The sequence below is a fragment of the Canis lupus genome, chromosome 23, assembly GCF_048164855.1.
Source record: "Canis lupus baileyi chromosome 23, mCanLup2.hap1, whole genome shotgun sequence".
NCBI lineage: Eukaryota > Metazoa > Chordata > Mammalia > Carnivora > Canidae > Canis > Canis lupus.
Genome location: NC_132860.1, coordinates 25,761,749 through 25,779,420, shown reverse-complemented (window position 1 = coordinate 25,779,420; position 17,672 = coordinate 25,761,749). Strand labels below are relative to the sequence as shown.

General features: G+C 49.1%; 1 protein-coding gene and 1 pseudogene across 2 annotated transcripts; both read right to left on the bottom strand.

Annotated features, from left to right (window-relative positions):
• Positions 1-368: 368 nt before the first annotated feature.
• FOLR1 (folate receptor alpha) lies at positions 369-6,980 on the bottom strand. 2 transcript variants are annotated; one of them, XM_072794423.1, is made up of 6 exons: positions 6,840-6,885; positions 5,749-5,843; positions 3,351-3,526; positions 1,179-1,367; positions 902-1,037; positions 369-759 (listed from the first exon to the last, which is right to left on the bottom strand). In XM_072794423.1, exons 3-6 carry the CDS (start codon positions 3,501-3,503, stop codon positions 479-481), a joined length of 759 nt encoding a protein of 252 aa, XP_072650524.1. In that variant the 5' UTR covers positions 3,504-3,526; positions 5,749-5,843; positions 6,840-6,885; the 3' UTR covers positions 369-478. The 2 variants fall into 2 exon arrangements, with proteins under 2 accessions (XP_072650524.1, XP_072650525.1); XM_072794424.1 differs by lacking the exon at positions 5,749-5,843 and having other exon boundaries at positions 6,840-6,980.
• A 3,075-nt stretch (positions 6,981-10,055) lies between these two features.
• Positions 10,056-13,978, bottom strand: LOC140614939 (folate receptor gamma-like; annotated as a pseudogene).
• Positions 13,979-17,672: the final 3,694 nt, after the last annotated feature.

The following is a 17,672-nucleotide window of genomic DNA, read 5'->3' as shown; positions in this document are numbered from 1 at the left end:
TGTTAGTGAAGAATGGCTCTTACTGGCCCCTCTTCACCTCTACCCAGCCATCCATCCAGAACATTCTGGGCTCTCCCATTCCCCCCTTTCCTATGAGAGAGCTGAGCACTGGGCAAAAACAGCCCTGGAACACTTGGGTCCAATTCAAATGATAAAACTCTGGGCCTGGCTCTGGATTAAAGCTGTAGTAAAAAAAAAAAAAATGAAATTGAGAGCTATGAATATGTCCTAGGTTACCAGAACAGTTAAACGTCTATATAGTTCAGAGTATCAGAACTGGAAACTGACCAAGTCTCACTGGCTTCAATCAATGGCAATTGGGAAGCAAAAGTCACATTCCCACCCACACCCAAATAATTCATGTGATACACGGTGGTTGCCTGGTTTATTCCTTGGCCAACAAACAGGAAGTAAATAGCTAGGAGCTGTGGGGCCCAAACAGAGCAGGGCTGTGCAGGTATCAGGAGATAAAAGGAGCTCAGCTAAGTAGCCAGAGCAGCATCAGGGCCAGGCTGAGCAAGGGAGGCCCAAGGACACAGTGCGTAGCCTCACTCATGGCCCTGGCATAGAACCTCGCCACCTCCTCGTTGGGGTTGCCCTGGGCCGGGTCAAACCACATCTGGATGCAGCGGCCGCTCCCTCGGCTGTAGTTGCTGACTTTGTAGGAGTGACTCCAGATTTCACTGCACAGAGCAGCAGATGTGGGGAAGTAGAAATGGAAGGGGTGGCAGGCAGCTCCCTCTGGACACTGGTTATACCCTGTAGGGAAGATGAGAACTTTCAGCCACTAGGCCCAGAACTAGCTTCACTTCCCCCAAGCCCACAGCCTCAAATATTCGTATACCAGCTCCACACCCCACACCTCCAGATCTCTCCCTCCCTGCCTGGCCCTGGCCCTCACCTGAGGTCCAGTTCCAGCCCTTGTGCCAGTTGCTCTTGCAGGTGTAGGAGGTGCGGCAGTCCTGCCACCATTGCTCACAATCCTCTTTGCACAGGGGCACATGCAGGATGCGCTCCTTGCGCCAGCTCTGATTTACCTGGGAGAGGTCAGGAGGGGAAAAGGGCTCAGGATTCTCAGCAGCTCAGAAGAGACCCAGAGCTGGAGAAGCAGCCTGAGGAGGTGTCTGGGAAGCTCAATTCCTCTATAAAGTTGAGGGGTCCAGGAGGGACACTCATACCTCCTGAATCCAGGGCCCCAGGTTGGGGGAACACTCATATAGGCAGGTGTCCTGGATGAAGTGCTTTTTGCAGGCAGGTGTCATAGATCCGCAATGGTTCCAGTTAAATCTGTACAGGTAGGAAATATCCTTATGGGCTTCCCGGCTGGTGTTGGCAAAGCAGCAGGAATTCTTCTTCCAGGGGCTGCACTGGGTGGGGAAGACACAGAACTAACTCCCACGCCCAGCACAGCCATAATGTCCCCACATACAGTCTCTCCCTTTTTATTTTACTTAAAGATTTTATTTATTTATTCATGAGAGACACACAGAGAGAAGCAGAGACACAGGCAGAGGGATGGGCAGGCTCCATGCAGGGAGCCCGACGTGGGACTTGATCCCGATACTCCAGGATCATGCCCTGGGCAGAAGGCAGGTGCTTAACCACTGAGCCACCCAGGGATCTCCAGTCTCTCTCTCCCGTTTTAGTCTTTGATCCCCCAACACAGTCAGTCTTTCAGGGAAATGCTTGCCATCGGGGGAAATGCATGCTCTTTGGGGGAAGTGCAGGCATTACAAAATTCATTAATTCAAATCTTTGTTGAGCTCCTACTTACTCTAACCCAGAAACTGGAGACATGACGACGAATACTTACTTATCACAGCATAACTGCTTTGAAAAGAGATTAAGCAGGAGAGAGGGATGGGGAATTGCAGTTTTCTAGAATGGTCAGAGAAGCCTCACTAAGAAGGTAACAAAAGACCTGGGGGTCAGTAGCAAGTCAAATAAACTGGAACCTCAGAACAGATCCAAAACACTGAACGAATATAAACCTGTAGCTTAGAACTCAGTATAAAAACAAAATATTGGGCAGCCCGGGTGGCTCAGTGGTATAGTGCTGCCTTCCGTCCAGGGTGTGGTCCTGTAGTCTCAGAATCGGGTCCCATGTCTGGCTCCCTGCATGAAGCCTGCTTCTCCCTCTGCCTGTGTCTCTGCCTCTCTCTCTCTCTGTCTCTTATGAATAAATAAATAAAATAAAAAATAAAAACAAAATATTAAAACGGTGCATTTTATTTATTTTTTTCAGAGCGGAATGCTCACACACATGCACAAAAGGTGCAGGCCGACTAGAGGGCAGAGGAAGGAGAGAGAGAGCCCCAGGCAGGCTCCACACTCAAGAGCCAAGTTCCACCCAGGGCTGGATCTCAGACTCTGATATAATGACCCCAACTGAAATCAAGAGTCGGAGCCTCAACTGAGTCATCAGGGTGCCCCTAAAATGTGCATTTTAAAAACAATGTATAGAGGGCTCAGTGGTTGAGCATCTGCCTTTGGGCTCAGGTTGTGATCCCAGGGTCCTGGGATTGAGTCCCTCATCAGGTTCCTCCCAGGGAGGCTGCGTCTCCCTTTGCCTATGTTTCTGCCTCTCTCTGTGTCTCTCATGAATAAATAAAATCCTTAAAAATAAAATAAAAACAATATAATAGGCTGAAGAAGTTAGTTAAGTTACATCATCACTTAGCTGCAGGCTCACTGATTCAAAGCTGTGCGATCATTATCTGCCAACGAGGTCAAAATGAACATTTATATATTGGAATGCATTTTGCAAGCAGCTTCCCTTTTGTGTTTTCTTTACAGTTATGGCATGATATTGATTTTTTTTAAACACATAAACAGGTTCAGGATATTAAAGGGGTTGTGGTAAAATAATTGGCATTGAAAGGAGACCTCATTCCAATAAAAAGGTCAGGAGAAATGTTTGCTAGATGTGTGAATCTTGGTGCCTCACACCCAGCCTCGTGCCTGTGAGAAATCCATTTTTCTTGAGCTGTTTGGGGCTGGCAGAAAAGAAGCCACGAGGTGCTGTGTGCACTTTCTCAAGATTCTCAAGAGGGGTCAGTTCCGGTCTGAACTCTGAAATCAAAATCAACCTGGGATGGGTTTCTCCAGTGTCCGTTTCTCAGGTTCCACTCTGGACATGCTTCCTGGTTTGTGTAATGTGAAACCCAACTACCAAGAGCTGATCTGTTGGCATTGTACTGACAACATTGGGCACATGGTGAGCGGTAAGCAGATAGTCCCCACAGTAGTACACCTCTCTGCCTCCACCACGGAAGGGCTTTGATGCTTCTATCTTCCACTTTCCTCTTCCTGAGTCAGCTCTCCCCACTCCAGCCAGGCCCTCCACTCACCTGCTTATGCAGCCCGTCCTCCGGGCTTGGCTTTTCCTTGTGGTGCTTGGCGTCCATACAGACATTGAGAAGCTCAGTTCTGGGCCGCGCTGTCCATACTGCGGCCACCCCCACCAGAAGGAACAGCACCTGCGTTGTCACCAGCTGGGCCATGTCTCTGAAGGAAGAGCTGTGGTCTGTGGCACCAAGGAAAACAGAGGTGGGGCCTTCAGGTGAGTAGAAACAGCCCCGGTGGGTGGAGTCTCCAGAAAGCCGGGGCCTGGTCCCGCCCCATCCCTACCCCTGAGTCTTCCCAGCCTCAGTGAAGGGTGGGATGAGACACCACCCTCCCACCCCCCCAACCCCCCAGGTGCTTGTGTCACTCAAGTTACTGACTTCTTCAGGTGGATGAGATCAAGTGTTGAAACTAAGAGATGGGATTTGGGCAAAATAGCCAGGAGATTGATGTAGGTCCACAGTCCCTTGTTTGAAATCCTTGGAGGCAGATGTTTCAGAATTTAAAATATTTGGGATTTTGTAAAAGGTAATACAATTTACACTCACTCAACAATCAAGCACATTCTGGTGGTAAAAGTTACACTGGTAGGATAAATAAAAACTATAATAACTTCACATTAATTTTCAGGTCAGATTTTAACCAAATGACTTTGTACAAACTTTGATATTAATCTTAGTTTTGGAGCTCCAGATAAGCTATTTATTTAAACAAAACAAAATAAAACAAGGGGCTCCTACGAGGCTCAGGCACTTAAGCGACTGACTCCTGATTTCAGCTCAGATTGTGATCTCAGGATCATGAGATGGAGCCCTGAGTTAGGCTCCGCAGTGGATGGGAACCTGCTTGGGATTTTCTCTCCCTCTGCCCCTCCCCCTGGGTCTGGAAAAAACAAAAACAAAACAAAAACTTCCAGCCTTGGTTCCAGCCCTTTGCAGCCTCATCCTTTGGTTTCTCCCAGAGGTCCTGTGACCTGGGGAATGTCACAGGGCACAGAGGGCTGGAGGTGGGTGTGGGCAGCCAGCTGGACAGCTTCCAGGCCTTGGGAGGTTCCTTGCCTCCCCCTCCCCCTGCCCCAGAGCCAGCCTCCCTTCCACCCATGCAGGCCCTCAGCCCTCTGAGCTGAGACACTGAACCTTGGGAGGTGACCCACTGTTCCCTCACCATGCAGGTCACCGGGCTCCTGGGCTCTCCTAAAATTTGGCATTTGTTTCCCACAGCTCCCAAAAGCATATGCGCCCTTCTGCTCAAAGTTGCCTTGTCTCCCCAGTGCCCCACGTCCTGTGGAACTCTGGCTTCTTCCTGGGCAGGGCCTGAGCTGACGGCCACCTCTGGGCTGACTGCCCACCAGGGCTCATGGAACCAGGGACTAAATTCCCGCCTCACCCCCCTCGCCCCTCACCTTCCTGCCATCCAACATCCTGCTACTCTATTCCAGTGTTCGCTCATTCTTTCACTTGCTAATCCGTTCCTTCCAGGATCCAATTATCCTTCTCATGACCCAATCACTCACTGATGGGCGAAAGCATAGGACCAATCTGTACTCTCTGGCGCACCAGGTGACTCTTTGGATCAGGTTCTTGGGGGAAACAGCCTGGCAGTTGAGAGCACAGGGGTCCAGATCAACCAGCCCACCATCTCAGCCCTAACACTCCATCTCTCCCTTGACCTTGGGAGAAAATAACTCAAATTAATCTTGGGCTTTAGTATCCTCATCTAAAGGTTAAATGTGGGGAGAAATCCCCAACAAAGGAGAGTCAGCTGGGTACAGATTGTGCCATCAGTTGGCAGAGGTTAAAGGATGAGCCCCCTGTCATGCAGTAGGGAACACCCAAGCCTGATTCAAGCCCCTCGAGTCCGAGTCCGGAGCTCCTTCAGCTTTGTCCTCTGCACCCTCACTGTGCTGAGATTCTTATGCAGCAGCTGATGTGGAGTACCGGGGGATGCCTGGGGTGAGGGCTCCGTGGGCCCACCTGGTTGGTGGGTGGTTTACCTCCCTGCACTTGCTTTCTAGAGGCAGAGCTCTCTTCTCCCAGCAAGCTATGCCACTCTGCAAGCCACTCCCCACATTCCTTCCTAGTCTCAGCTTCAGATCTCAGTGCAACTCTCCCCCCCAACCACCATCATCCTCATCACCCAGAAGACACACACCCTAGAACCCCAGACTTGAAGGAAACTAAAAACTCAACACTGTGCTAAAAGGCAAGAGCCCACTGGTTCTAGTTTCAGGGGTGGACTTGGTTAATTTAACCTTGGGCAGCCCCTGCTCTGCCCTCAGCCTCTACTTTTGGGTTGTCTGGGATTTGGGCAAGGTGGATCCTCCTGGTTCAGCAAATTCTTTAACACATGCTGGGAGTACCTTGGGGTGTGCTGCCTCTACTGAAGGGGTAGGGAGTGGCATACCTGGGAGAGGAAGTGGTTCCTGGTCTGGCTCAGGCTTCTGCTCCACTCTACAGTTCCCCTTGTCCTACTCCGGGGCACAGCTGAGGTTTAGTGGCCTAGGAGACAGGCAGTAGGGAATGTGGCCCAGGAGCAGAGCCTGGCACTGGACGAAGGCCTCTCAGCAGTTAATTATTGCACCTTAATTATTGTGGGCACTAGCCAGACCTCCATGGGACATGGGTCGGTGGGAGGGAGTGGATTAATAGTGCAGGCCTAAAGCCAGTCCCCTGGCCCCACTTATCCCATTTTCTCCCCCAAACTCAGGTCTGATAAAATCTTGCAGCCTGAGTTGCTGGGATTCTTTAAACTAATCTGTCCACTTCCAACCCCCTGTCCTTATACAGATGAGAATGAGATCCAGAGAATCAGGACAGAACCAATTGCAGGGCAAGGGCTGGAGTGTAGGCTTCTAAGCTCCCAGGCAGCTGTAGAGAGTACAGACCTCCACAGTCCCCAATGTATAGATCCACCAAATCCTCCAACCTCATCAGCCCCAGGCATCACCCACCTCCAGCGGTAAAATCAGAGGTGCAGAAGCCTAGAGGTTCAATTGCTCTGGGGGCCCCAGACCCCCTGCCTTCCCCCCCTGCACCCACCCACACGGGTATCACTTCTACAGCATCTGAGAGTCTGGTCTCCTGTTAGACCCCTCCCACCACTCCCACTCCAGCCAAGCACAAACCTTCCTTTTACTGCGGTGGTACCATTTTTACTGTGGCCGCCCCACTGGGTAGGGAAAGGGAAAAAGGGGAGGAGCACACTTGAGCAAGAGGGAATGCGTTTTGTCCCCATTCCTGTGTGCAACCCAGGGAGAAGTGGTTGTAGAGGTGAAAGCCCAGGGGAGGGGAACAAGTTGGATACAGATGTGGGAGCCATCAGCCTATGGTCAGCAATAAGAGTTTAAGGAAGATGGGGCCTTAGCACCCTGGGACCATGGAACAGGAAGGGGAATGGGCTTGCTGGAGAAGCAGCCAAGCCCTGAAGGGCCTGCAAAGAAATGGACTCCTAGGAGACCCCGGACTCATGCCCACCCTGCTCGGAGCCATCCTTACTTGAATCCTGTGACAAGCAGGAAGGGTTACAACCTCAGAAGACCTCAGCAGGTGAAGGGCCATCGGACCCCTCACGTCTCTCTTCAGGCTTTATAAAACCAGGGAGCCTACTGTGGATTGGAGAAAGACCAGAGACCTAAGAATGCCCGAAGGTGGGAACTCCTCCAGAAGGAATTTGCACCTACCCAGCATCCTCCACCCCTGCCCTGGGGACTGATCATTAACTGGGCTGGAGCCCCCCCCCCCCCTTAGGGAGTAAAGGTGTGGGCCCCCGAGCGCTTTAAAAGTCACCAGCTAATGGGAGATGAGAATGAGGGTGGAGGTTGTTTTTTTGTTTTGTTTTGTTTTTTTTAATTCATGAGAAACACAGAGAGAGGCAGAAACACTGGCAGAGGGGGAAGCAGGCTGCAGGGAACCAGATGCAGGACTCGTCCTAGGACCCTGGGATCTCGCCCTGAGCCAAAGGTGGTAGACGGTCAACCACTGAGCCACCCAGGCGCCCCTTGAAGGTGGAGTTCTGATCTGTGGGGAGTCTCTGTCTTTGATGAGCTTCAAGCCTTCCTCTGACTCTGGGATCAGTGTGGAGGCTATCTGACCAGCAGGGTGGGGCAGGGTGAAGCAGCCACCTTTGAGCCCATCCTGAGAATTACCTGCCTGGACCGGACTTTTAATATCAGCAAGGTGAGCCATCGGCATCCTGTAGACCCCAATCTGTAGGCTGTGACCAGACAAAGATAATAGGAAGGTGTTTGATCTGCGCAGGTGGAGGTCCCAGGCTGCCGGGAGTGGGGGTGGGCAAAACTGGAGCTTTTCCAGAGTCCTGCTAGCCCGTCACCTATTTTCTTAACTGTGGAAACTGCAGCTCCCAGACAGCCAGGGGAGGCTACACTTCGGATCTGAGTCCCATTCCAAGCCAGATTTCTTCCAGGAAGAAAGAAAAGCTCTGTGAGAGGCCCTCAGGGCATCAGCCTAAGGATTGCAAATCCATTGTTTCTCCTCTGGCCTCAGTTCCTGCCCTTGCCCTCTTAACTTCTAGTTCAGCCACCTAGAAATTTCTGCTTCTACTTCCATCCCGGGAAGACTTTGTCCTTGCTGAGCCCTCTCCTTGGAATGCTCTTCCTCCTACCAATTTCTGCTTTGCAAACGACTCTTCTGGAAGCCTACTCTAACCTCCCTGGCTCTTATAGACTTCTCGTGAGTGTATGTTTTGTTAGGTAATAAATAGCATATGATAAACACAGTAGATATTTGTACAAAGGGACAAGAGCGATGTGATAAGAAAGTGCCTGGATGACCTCTTTTGGTTGGGTGGTCTGAAGTCATGTTAGTGGGTAGTCGTAGGTTGAAATTTAAGTGGCTACAAGGAGCCAGCCTGCAGGGGACAAAAGAACATTCCAGGAACACAGAGAATTGCTGGAATAAAGGTGCAAAGTGAAAAGTGAATGGAGCTCACCTCTGCGGTGTGCAAGGGGAACGATTGGAAATGAGCTCTAAGTCGTCTATAGGGGTGGAGAGCAGGGCTTTCTATGCCACTGAAGTTTTTTTCCAACAGATACCATGAGAAAGCATTAAAGGGTTGGAGGAGAGGGGCTGTCACATAATAAGACATTTTTGGTGTGTGTTTTACTTTTTAAAGAATGTCCGTCAGTTAATGAAACTCATGGGAGCCAGTTTGATATGAATAGGATAGCTCCAGTTCTCAAATATCTGCCTTTATTATACTTACAAATTACAAAGAGGAAAAAAGTAGTGGAGAAACCTGATGGACCCAGTCTTAACCAGATGGTTAGTTCAAATGGGTGAACTCACCACCCTATGCCTTCTGTTATGATACACTGAGAAGGACATGGTATTGCTTTGGGCGTATTTGTGGCCAAAGTGTATAACCTCAATCTAATGAGAAAGAAACCGATAAACCCCAAATAAGGGATATTCTACAACATAACTGGCCTGTGCCTTTTAATAATGTCAAGATTATAAAAGAACCCCCTCCCGGGGAACCTGGGTGGCTCTCAGTGGTTGAGTGTCTGCCTTTGGCTCAGGTCAAGTCCCACATCAGGTTCCCCATGGGGAGCCTGCTTCTCCTTCTGCCTGTGTCTCTGTTTCTCTTTGTGTGTCTCTCATGAATAAATAAATAGAAGCTTAAAAAAAAACACCTCTCCCTCAAATATCCATCAGTAGGAAGCTGAGTTAAATGTGACATGTACTACGTAGACTGGAATATTGCCCAACAATTGAAAAGAATGAGCCAAATCTCAATAGATCTATAAGGAAGATCTCAAAAACTGTGTTCTCATGATAAGACACATGGCAAATGAAATCTACACCAAGCTGGCCTTTTCCCACTCATTAGTTTAGCAAAAAATCAGCTTAGTAGGAAATCAAAAGTTTGACAAGGTTGTGGGGAAACAGGCACTCATATATCGCTGGTGGAGGAGCCACACTGATACAACCCCTGTGAAGTTGTAACTATCAAAATTATAAATCCATATACTTCTTGACCCAGCAATCCCTTTTCTGGAATTCAAGTATGACATCCTACTACGTGTAAGAGTATTCACTGCAGGGGCGCCTAGGTGGCTCAGTCTGTTGAGCACCTAACTCCTGGTTTCGGCTCAGGTCATCATCTCAGGGTTCTGAGACTGAACCCCATATCGGGCTCCATGCTTAGCGTGGAGTCTGCTTGAAACTTTCCCTCTGCCCAGCAACTGTCCTTTTTAAAAAGGAAAGCAATGCAGTTGGTCATCATTGGGATTCCTCACCCACTACCAACACCAATATCTCCACCCTAATCCACATCTAGTAAGGGAAGGAAGGGGAAAGAAACTTTCTTTCTCACCAGGCCCTGAGAACTCCTCTATCAGTCTCTTCCCACTTTTTCTGCACCCATCCCCTCATCCCCTTGTAGTGTGGGACTGACAAACTTGGCATGAGGGGTAAGCCTGAAACAGAGGTAAGAGCCTCAGACTAAGGGGTCAGATTCTTCCCCCTACTTGCTGGTGAACTTCAAGCTAGTCCCAGTCCCTCTTTGGCCTTCTCAATAGGAATGATAAAGCAGTGAGGCATGTCCCCCAAGCCACTCATGGCCACATTATTTGCAAGACACAAGATACACATGGATCTATTAAAATAGGGTGTCAGAGGAACCCCATATGACCCATCTTGGAACAAGAACCAATGACCAGGACATTGTGAGGCCCCCTTTATATGAGAGTGCTGAGCTGGGCTGAACCCAGGTCACCAGGCCTGGGTGCAGACAAGGAAGATGTGCAGGCGTTGGCAGTGGGAGGGGCTCAGCCCAAGAGCCAGAGGTACAGCATGGGGGCCAGGCTGAGCAGGAGACTCTCAATCCCTTGGGGCATAACCCCAGCGTTCCTGGCCCCTGCATAGAACCTCACCACCTCCTCGTTGGGGTTACCCTGGGCCGGGTCAAACTATATCTGGTTTGACCACTCCCTCGGCTGTAGTTGGTGGCCTTGTAGGAGTGATCCCAGATGCCCTCACACAGGGCTGCAGGCGTGGGAAAGTAGGCCTCATATGTGCGGCAGGTGGTCCTAGCTGGACACTTGTTCACTCCTGCAGGGGAGAGAGGGCAGGCACATTCACCCCACCCCCCACCCCGGGCCCAAAGCTCATTTCTGGCCACCCCCAGAAATCCTCACCCAATCCCAGATCCTCAAAGCCCCCCTCCGTCTCCCCACCCCCAAGCCCTCACCTGAGGTCCAGTTCCAGCCCCTGTGCCAGTTGCTCTTGCAGGTGTAGGAGGTGCGGCAGTCCTGCCACCATTGCTCACAGTCCTCTCTGCACAGGGGCACGTGCAGGATGCGCTCCTTGCGCCAGCTCTGGTTCACCTGCGTGGGAGGCCAAGAGGGAGGGCTCCCTTCAGCCAGGGGTGGGGGCAGCCATGGCCTTGCCCAAGCTGGATGGCAGCCTGCTGGGTGGGGGTGAGGGGCAGTCCCGTACCTCCTGGATCCAGGGCCCCAGGTTGGGGGAGCACTCATAGAGACAGTTGTCCTGGATGAAGTGGCGCTTGCAGGCGGGCTCCATCTTGCCGCAGTGGTCCCAGGTGAAGTTATACAGGCGGGAGGTGTCCTTGTGCAGCTCCTGGCTGGTGCTGACGGTGCAGCAGGCCTTCTTCCTCCAGGGAGTGCACTGCGTGGGGGAGACTCAGACTTAACTGCCCCGCTCCCCACAGCCATCTCCTTCAAATTCTGGCTCCTCAGCCCCAGGTAGGGTGTCCAGAGGAATACTTGCTGGGGAGGGCGCCACTATGCCTGGCCCTTGGGGTAGAGGCAATTATAATAGAGTTTTGTTTAAAAAATTACATATTTATTTGAAAGAGAGAGAGCATGAGGGGTTGGGGAAGAGTTAGAGGGAGAGGGAGAAGCAGGCTCTCCACTGAGCAGGGAGGCCAATGCAGGGCTTGGTCTGACTCCAGGATCATGACCTGAGCTGAAGGCAGATGCTTAATAGACTGAGCCACTCAGGCACCCCTATAACAGAGTTTTTAAAAGAAAGTTTTTAAAATGTGGGAGTCCTGGGAACCACTCTCTGGGGAAGCAATCATTTCCGCAGCTCTAAATGACTTACAAGTTACTCCACGTGTTTCGGGTTATTTATATTACTCATTTTGCATCCAGCCAATATTAACTGACTACTTATTATCAATCCCGCATTGTGCTAGGTGCTGAGAATACAACAGTGAGTGAACAAAACATATCAAATCTCTGCCCTTTTTTTTTTTTTTTTTTCAAATTTCTGCCTTTATGGGGCTTATGGCTTTAGTCAGGAGCAGAGGAAGAAGACAAAGAACATTGTAGGTGCAGAAAAGGGCAAGTGCAAAGTTCCCAAGGCTTTTGCACTTTATGCCCTTGACATTCTAGCAAAAGCATCGTTCATTTAATTTTTACAAAGTTTATGTAAGCTGTACCCCTGGTAAATGGTGGGATCCAGTTTTGAACTCAGGGCAGGGAGGAGGAGAGCCTGGCCCCAAGCTATGGTGAGGACAGAGATGGAGGGGGCTGATCTGAGTCTCCTAGGGTCTGGACTCCCAGGTTGGGGACTCCAGATAGGTCCAGAAAGTAGGGAACAGAGGGGGCAATGTTTTGCACGTGAACCCCAAGGTGGATCTGACACAATGCTGGAGGCCGTCCCAAGAGAGGTCAATTCAAGGCAGACAAGACAGTGGAAATGGTGATGGTTTCTCTGTAGAAATAGTTCCAAGGTGGGACTCCAGAGCTGAGTGATTTTTCAGCCAATTGCTTAAAATCTCAGAGATGAATTCTAGCACCCAGAACCAAGCTACCGGGGAGACGTGACAACTCTGGGCAATAAAGGAGAAACAAGGAAAATCCAGGAGGGTGAACCAAACCCACCTATCTCCAACAACCTAACTCATCTCCAGCCCAGCTGGCATAGAACATGCTTCCAGGCCCCCCTGACTTCATGCATGCTCTTCCTCAGATTCCCCAACTCCTGGTGGCTCTGCAAGACCTCATGTACCTAATCCTGGACCTGCCAACCAATCAGTGGTTTCTGCCTCCAAAAGGGTGAATTATTATAATGAAAGGCACTTGCTGGCCTAGAGTAGGGGCTCCTATATAGATAAGCATTCCCATTATAGCCCCTGTCCCTCAGAATTCTAGTCATCTGGCTCCCTCAAAAGTCTGTGTACCATTTCTTGGCCAAGAAGAAGTGCTCCAGAGGGTTGTGAAAAGTACCCTCTAGATCTTAAAAAGTTCTGAAAATGAAGAAGTGGATGCAGACTTTCAGTTTTTGAAGAGAAGCAGTTCTGGTGATAGATCCTGGTGATGTTTGCAAAACAATGTGAATGGACTTCATGGCGCCAAACCGGGAACTTGGAAATGCTTAAAATGGCAAATTTTATATTATGTGTATTTTAGCATGTGTGCACGTGCGCGCACATGCACACACACACACACACACACACACACACCACCACACCACAAATGAGACGTCAGAAATGACTCAGAAGTCATGGGGCTCTGGGCTTCCCGCTTTTCACTTCCAGTCCCTGGATCAGTCCATGGCAGCTTTCCCTGGGGACACCTCCAGCCACCCCCCCCAACCTTCTAGCAACATGAGACCTCATGGGGAGCCGAGGAGCATATGAGAGGGAATGAAGGACGGGCATCTGTCAGAAGCCTGGAGTTCAACTGGAAGCCTAGGTTTTGAGCTGCTTCAGGGGCTTTTCCTATGAAATAGGGCCCCTCTCTGTGGGCAGCAGCATCCTTGGCTCCAGTCACACTCCGCTGGCCACTGCTTGTGCTTTCACCCTCTGTGTACAAACTGTTCTCTGCTAGGCTGCCCTTTCCTGCTTCGTCTTCCTGGAAAACTCTTACTCATCTTCCAAGGCCAAGGCTGATGGCACCTTTCCTGGGAAGTCTTCCCAGAGTTATCTGATTTGTCACTGTCTCTTCAGGACATGATGGGGGCGGAGGACCTGGACTGTTCCTCTGTGTTTGCTGCATCATGATCTTGAGGGGCCTGTCTCCCCTGTACATTGTCTTTGAGCTCCATGGGCCGGGCATATTTAAGGCTGGAAAAGGCACTGCCTGATCCTGTCCTAGCCCGTGCTAAGGACGAGCCTCTCGATTACCAAGGTATGTGAGTATGTCTATATGCACACATATGTACACTATACCTATGCCCTCTGTGGGCCTCATCTCCTATTTCCTCATCTGTTTGAGTAGAGTCCACCATCCACCTACCAAGTAGGTGGAATATTCATGGACAAGGTATGAGGAGAGCTCTTAGAACACAGTGGGTGCCAGAGAAATGGTCCCCCCACAATAGTATATTTGGTGGCCTCATAAGGATCACCTCAGTCACCCTCCTGACTTTATTGCTTCCCACAGCTGATCTTCCCATTCCCTGACTTCTTCCATTTTTAGGGCCAGCTCTCTTCCCAACTCTTGACCCGACTCCATCCTCACCTGGTCATGTAGCTAGTCCTCAGGGCATGGCTTTGTCTTATGGTGCTTGGTGTCCATGCAGATGTTGAGTAGGTCCATCCTGGGCCCTGGAATCCTGGACTGGGCACCCCACAAAGCAGCCACCCAAGCCAGAAGCATTGTATCACTGGCCAGGCCATGTCCATCCATTTCCTACCAGAAAGCTGCAGTCCGAGGTGGACACAGCCTGAGAGAGGCAGCAGTTACAAGACTCTCCACTGGGTTTCTTGTCTCCTTGCCAAGCCCAGATCTTCTGTCCTCCTCACCCAGCGTATCCCTGAGGGCACCTGAGCTAAGCAACAGGGCAAGTGTAGAGGTCTGCGCCAGAGGCAAGACCCTCTCACCCCTTCCCAAGGGCACTCCAACACTAGCTTGCTCTGTGACATTGGTCACTGGGGAGCCACCTGCACCTGTCCTCCTGGATTTCACAGGCGGTATTTCATCCACAGTTTGAGGGCCCTACCAGTTTAGCAAGTCCTCTCAGATCTGCACAACAGGAACCACAGGATGTGGTCTACTGATGAGGGTGGAAAGTGAGAGAAGGAGTACCTGCCAGCCTCAGCTCATCCCCCACCCATCCAAGGCAGCCTAGGTTCAGGCCCCAGAGACTGCCAGGGGGCAGACATGGATGCTGACCTGGGGCCAGCTGAAGGCCACTGAGCCCTTCAGTCACTGCTCATGGTCCTGGACCAGGTGCCATGGGAGTTGGTGTTGGGGGTGCAATGTGGAGAGCCAATGAGGGTGTAGGTCCAGAGAGCCAGACCCCAGTTTCTCACACCTCAACAATCCTTCCCCCTATACAAAGGGGTCTCGGGAAGTTACCCTGGCCGAGTCAGGCTTAGAGCTATGGGAAGGCCAACAGTAAGGTACTTGGGCGAGGGACCTGAGCCAGAGCATTGAGTGGTAGGAGCACTAGAGGAAAATTCAGCAGAAAACCCAGACCCCAAGAGAACTGGGGAAGACTTCACCTTTGCTCCCACCTCCCTCCCCACTTTCCCTCAAGGCCTGCCCTCAGCCCACCTGGAAGTACAGTATCTCCTTCCTCCTCCTCACTCTTTTTAGAAACCTACCTTGACTGCCTGTTGAGCCTTTCTGTCAGGTGAGACAGGCAGGATTTTTCTAGCAAACAACCCAACTGCCTTTCAGTCAGAGACCAGTTAAATAAATCATGGTTCATCCAATGGGATTTAACCTGGTATAAAAGAATGAGAAAGCTCTTGGTATACAAATGTTGAAAAACCTCCAAGTATATTATTAAGGGAAAGAGGAAAGGTGCAGAAATGTGTCAATAGAATGCACTCTTTTGTGTAAACAAGGAGGGAGAATGTATGTCTTTGCATAAGAAAATTCTGAGGGGTACCTGGGTGGCTTAGTCAGTTAAGCATCTGACTCTTGGGTTTGGCTCAGGTCATGATCTTGGGGTTGTGAGTTGAGCCCTTTGTCAGGCACCGCACTCAGCAGGGAGTCAGCTTAAGGTCCTCTCTCACCGTCTGCACTTTACCCTACCCCTCCCTTCATGCTGTGCTCAAGTGATCACTCTCTTTCTCTCTGTCTCTGTCTCTGTCTCTCTCTCAAAAATAAATAAATAAAAATTTAAAAGAAAATTCCAGGGGATCCCTGGGTGGCTCAGCGGTTTGGCGCCTGCCTTGGGCCTGGGGCATGGTCCTGGAGACCCGGGATTGGGATTGAGTCCCACGTCAGGCTCCCTGCGTGGAACCTGCTTCTCCTTCTGCCTGTGTCTCTGCCTCTCTCTCTCTGTGTCTCTCATGAATAAATAAATAAAATCTTAAAAAAAAAAATTCCAGAAAGGTACAAAAACTTTTTCAAGTAGTTGCTTGGTGGGAGGATATGGGATAGAGATGAGACTTCTGTTTTTTAATTTTAATTTTTAATTTTTTTTTAGTAATCTTTATACCCAACTTGGGGCTTGAGCTCATGACCCTCAGATCAAGAGTTTCATGCTCTTCTGACTGAGTCAGCCAGATGGCCCAACACTTTCTTCTATAAACCTTTCTATGCCGTTTTGATTTGAACCATGTGACTGTATACCTTATTTAAATACAACATATGTTTGTATATATGTGTGAGTATAAATATACAAAATGTTGAATGGGAAAATGAGATACAGAATGATGCACCTGATTTGATATCATTACGTAAATTTCAATAACAAGGCTGTTCATAAAATAATGCTACATATTAGTTATTGATACTGTAGAACTGTTTGCAGAAATATGAACACCAGGCCGCTGGTAGTCCTAGGTCCTTGGGTGTACTGCCAGAGAAATTCTGTGCATTTGTGCCACATACACATATATGTGTATACACATCTGATACAGTTAACCCTTGGACAACATGGGTTTGAACTGCACGGGTCCACTTACACGTGGAAAAATATTTTTGGAAAAATATAGTACAATACTGTAAATGTATTTTCTTTTCTCTAGCTTACTTTATTGTAAGAATACAGGGGGCACTTGAGTGGCTTGGTCTGTTCGGTGTCTGCTTGGGCTCAGGTTTGGCTCCCCGCTCAGCGAGGAGTCTGCTTCTCCCTCTCCCCCTGCAGCTCCCCCTGATTGTGTGCTCTCTCTGTCTCTGTCTGAAATAAAGAAAATCTTAAAAAAAAAAAAATCACCCTAAAAAAGAAAGAATACAGTATATAGGGACACCTGGGTGGCTCAGTCAGTTGAGCATCCAACTCTCAGTTTTGGCTCAGGTCGTAATCTCAGGGTGTTGGGATGGATCCTCACATCAGCATTGCTGGGTTCTGTGCTCAGCAGGGAGTCTGCATCTCTCCCTCTTTCTGTGCCCTTCCCTGCTCACTCTCTCTTTCTAACATAAATAAATAAAGGTTTCCAGGGGGGTCCCTAGGTGGCTCGGCGGTTTGGCGCCTGCCTTTGGCCCAGGGCGCGATCCTGGGGTTCTAGGATCGAGTCCCACGTCGGGCTCCCGGCATGGAGCCTGCTTCTCCCTCCTCCTGTGTCTCTGCCTCTCTCTCTCTCTCTCTCTCTATCATAAATAAATAAATAAGTAAATAAATAAATAAATCTTTAAAAAAAAGTTTCCAAAAAAATATAGTGTATAATACACATAATGTACAAAATATGTGTTGATCTACTGTTTATGTTACTGATAAGGCTTCCAGTCAACAGTTGACTATTAGAAGTTAGGGTTTTGGGGAGTCAGAAGTAACTAACCTCTAACCTGCATTGTTCAAGGTCAACTGTATGTTCCATTTGTATATGCAAATGATAGCATACTGTTCTACACTTTGCCTTTTTGGGGATAGTTTCATTATACAAAAACCTCATAAAGCCAAGTCATCCACATATACATATTTGATAGCACATCTGATAGTGTAACTTTCAAGTTACTTCTTTATGCTTTGTATAGTCTGAAATAGATGAAAATGCTCTCTATAGTAAGAACCCTTCATTAACCATTATAAACAAGTTAAGAAAGTGGGTACCTGGCTGGCTCTGTCCGAGGAGTGTGCAACTCTTGATCTTAGGGTTTTTTTTTTTTAATTTTTATTTTATTTTATTTTTATCTTAGGGGTTTAAATTTGAGCCCCACGTTGAGTGTAGAGAGATTACTTAAAAATAAAATCTTAAAAAAAAAGTGAAGGAAGAAAAGTTCATTTTTTTCAAGTTAAATTGCTTGATCCTTAGTCTGTTTCTCAAACATTATTGCAGACAGTAAAGTTGCTGTTAGCCTAGGCAGACAGATGGTATTGTTCCTGTTTTTTTAATAATGTATATTGATGTCTTCCCATTATGATTTTGGGAAAACCTCCAAATCCTGTCATCACTTATTTGACTAGTAGAATGCCTCTCCCGGGGCACGGTCTGTGGTTTCA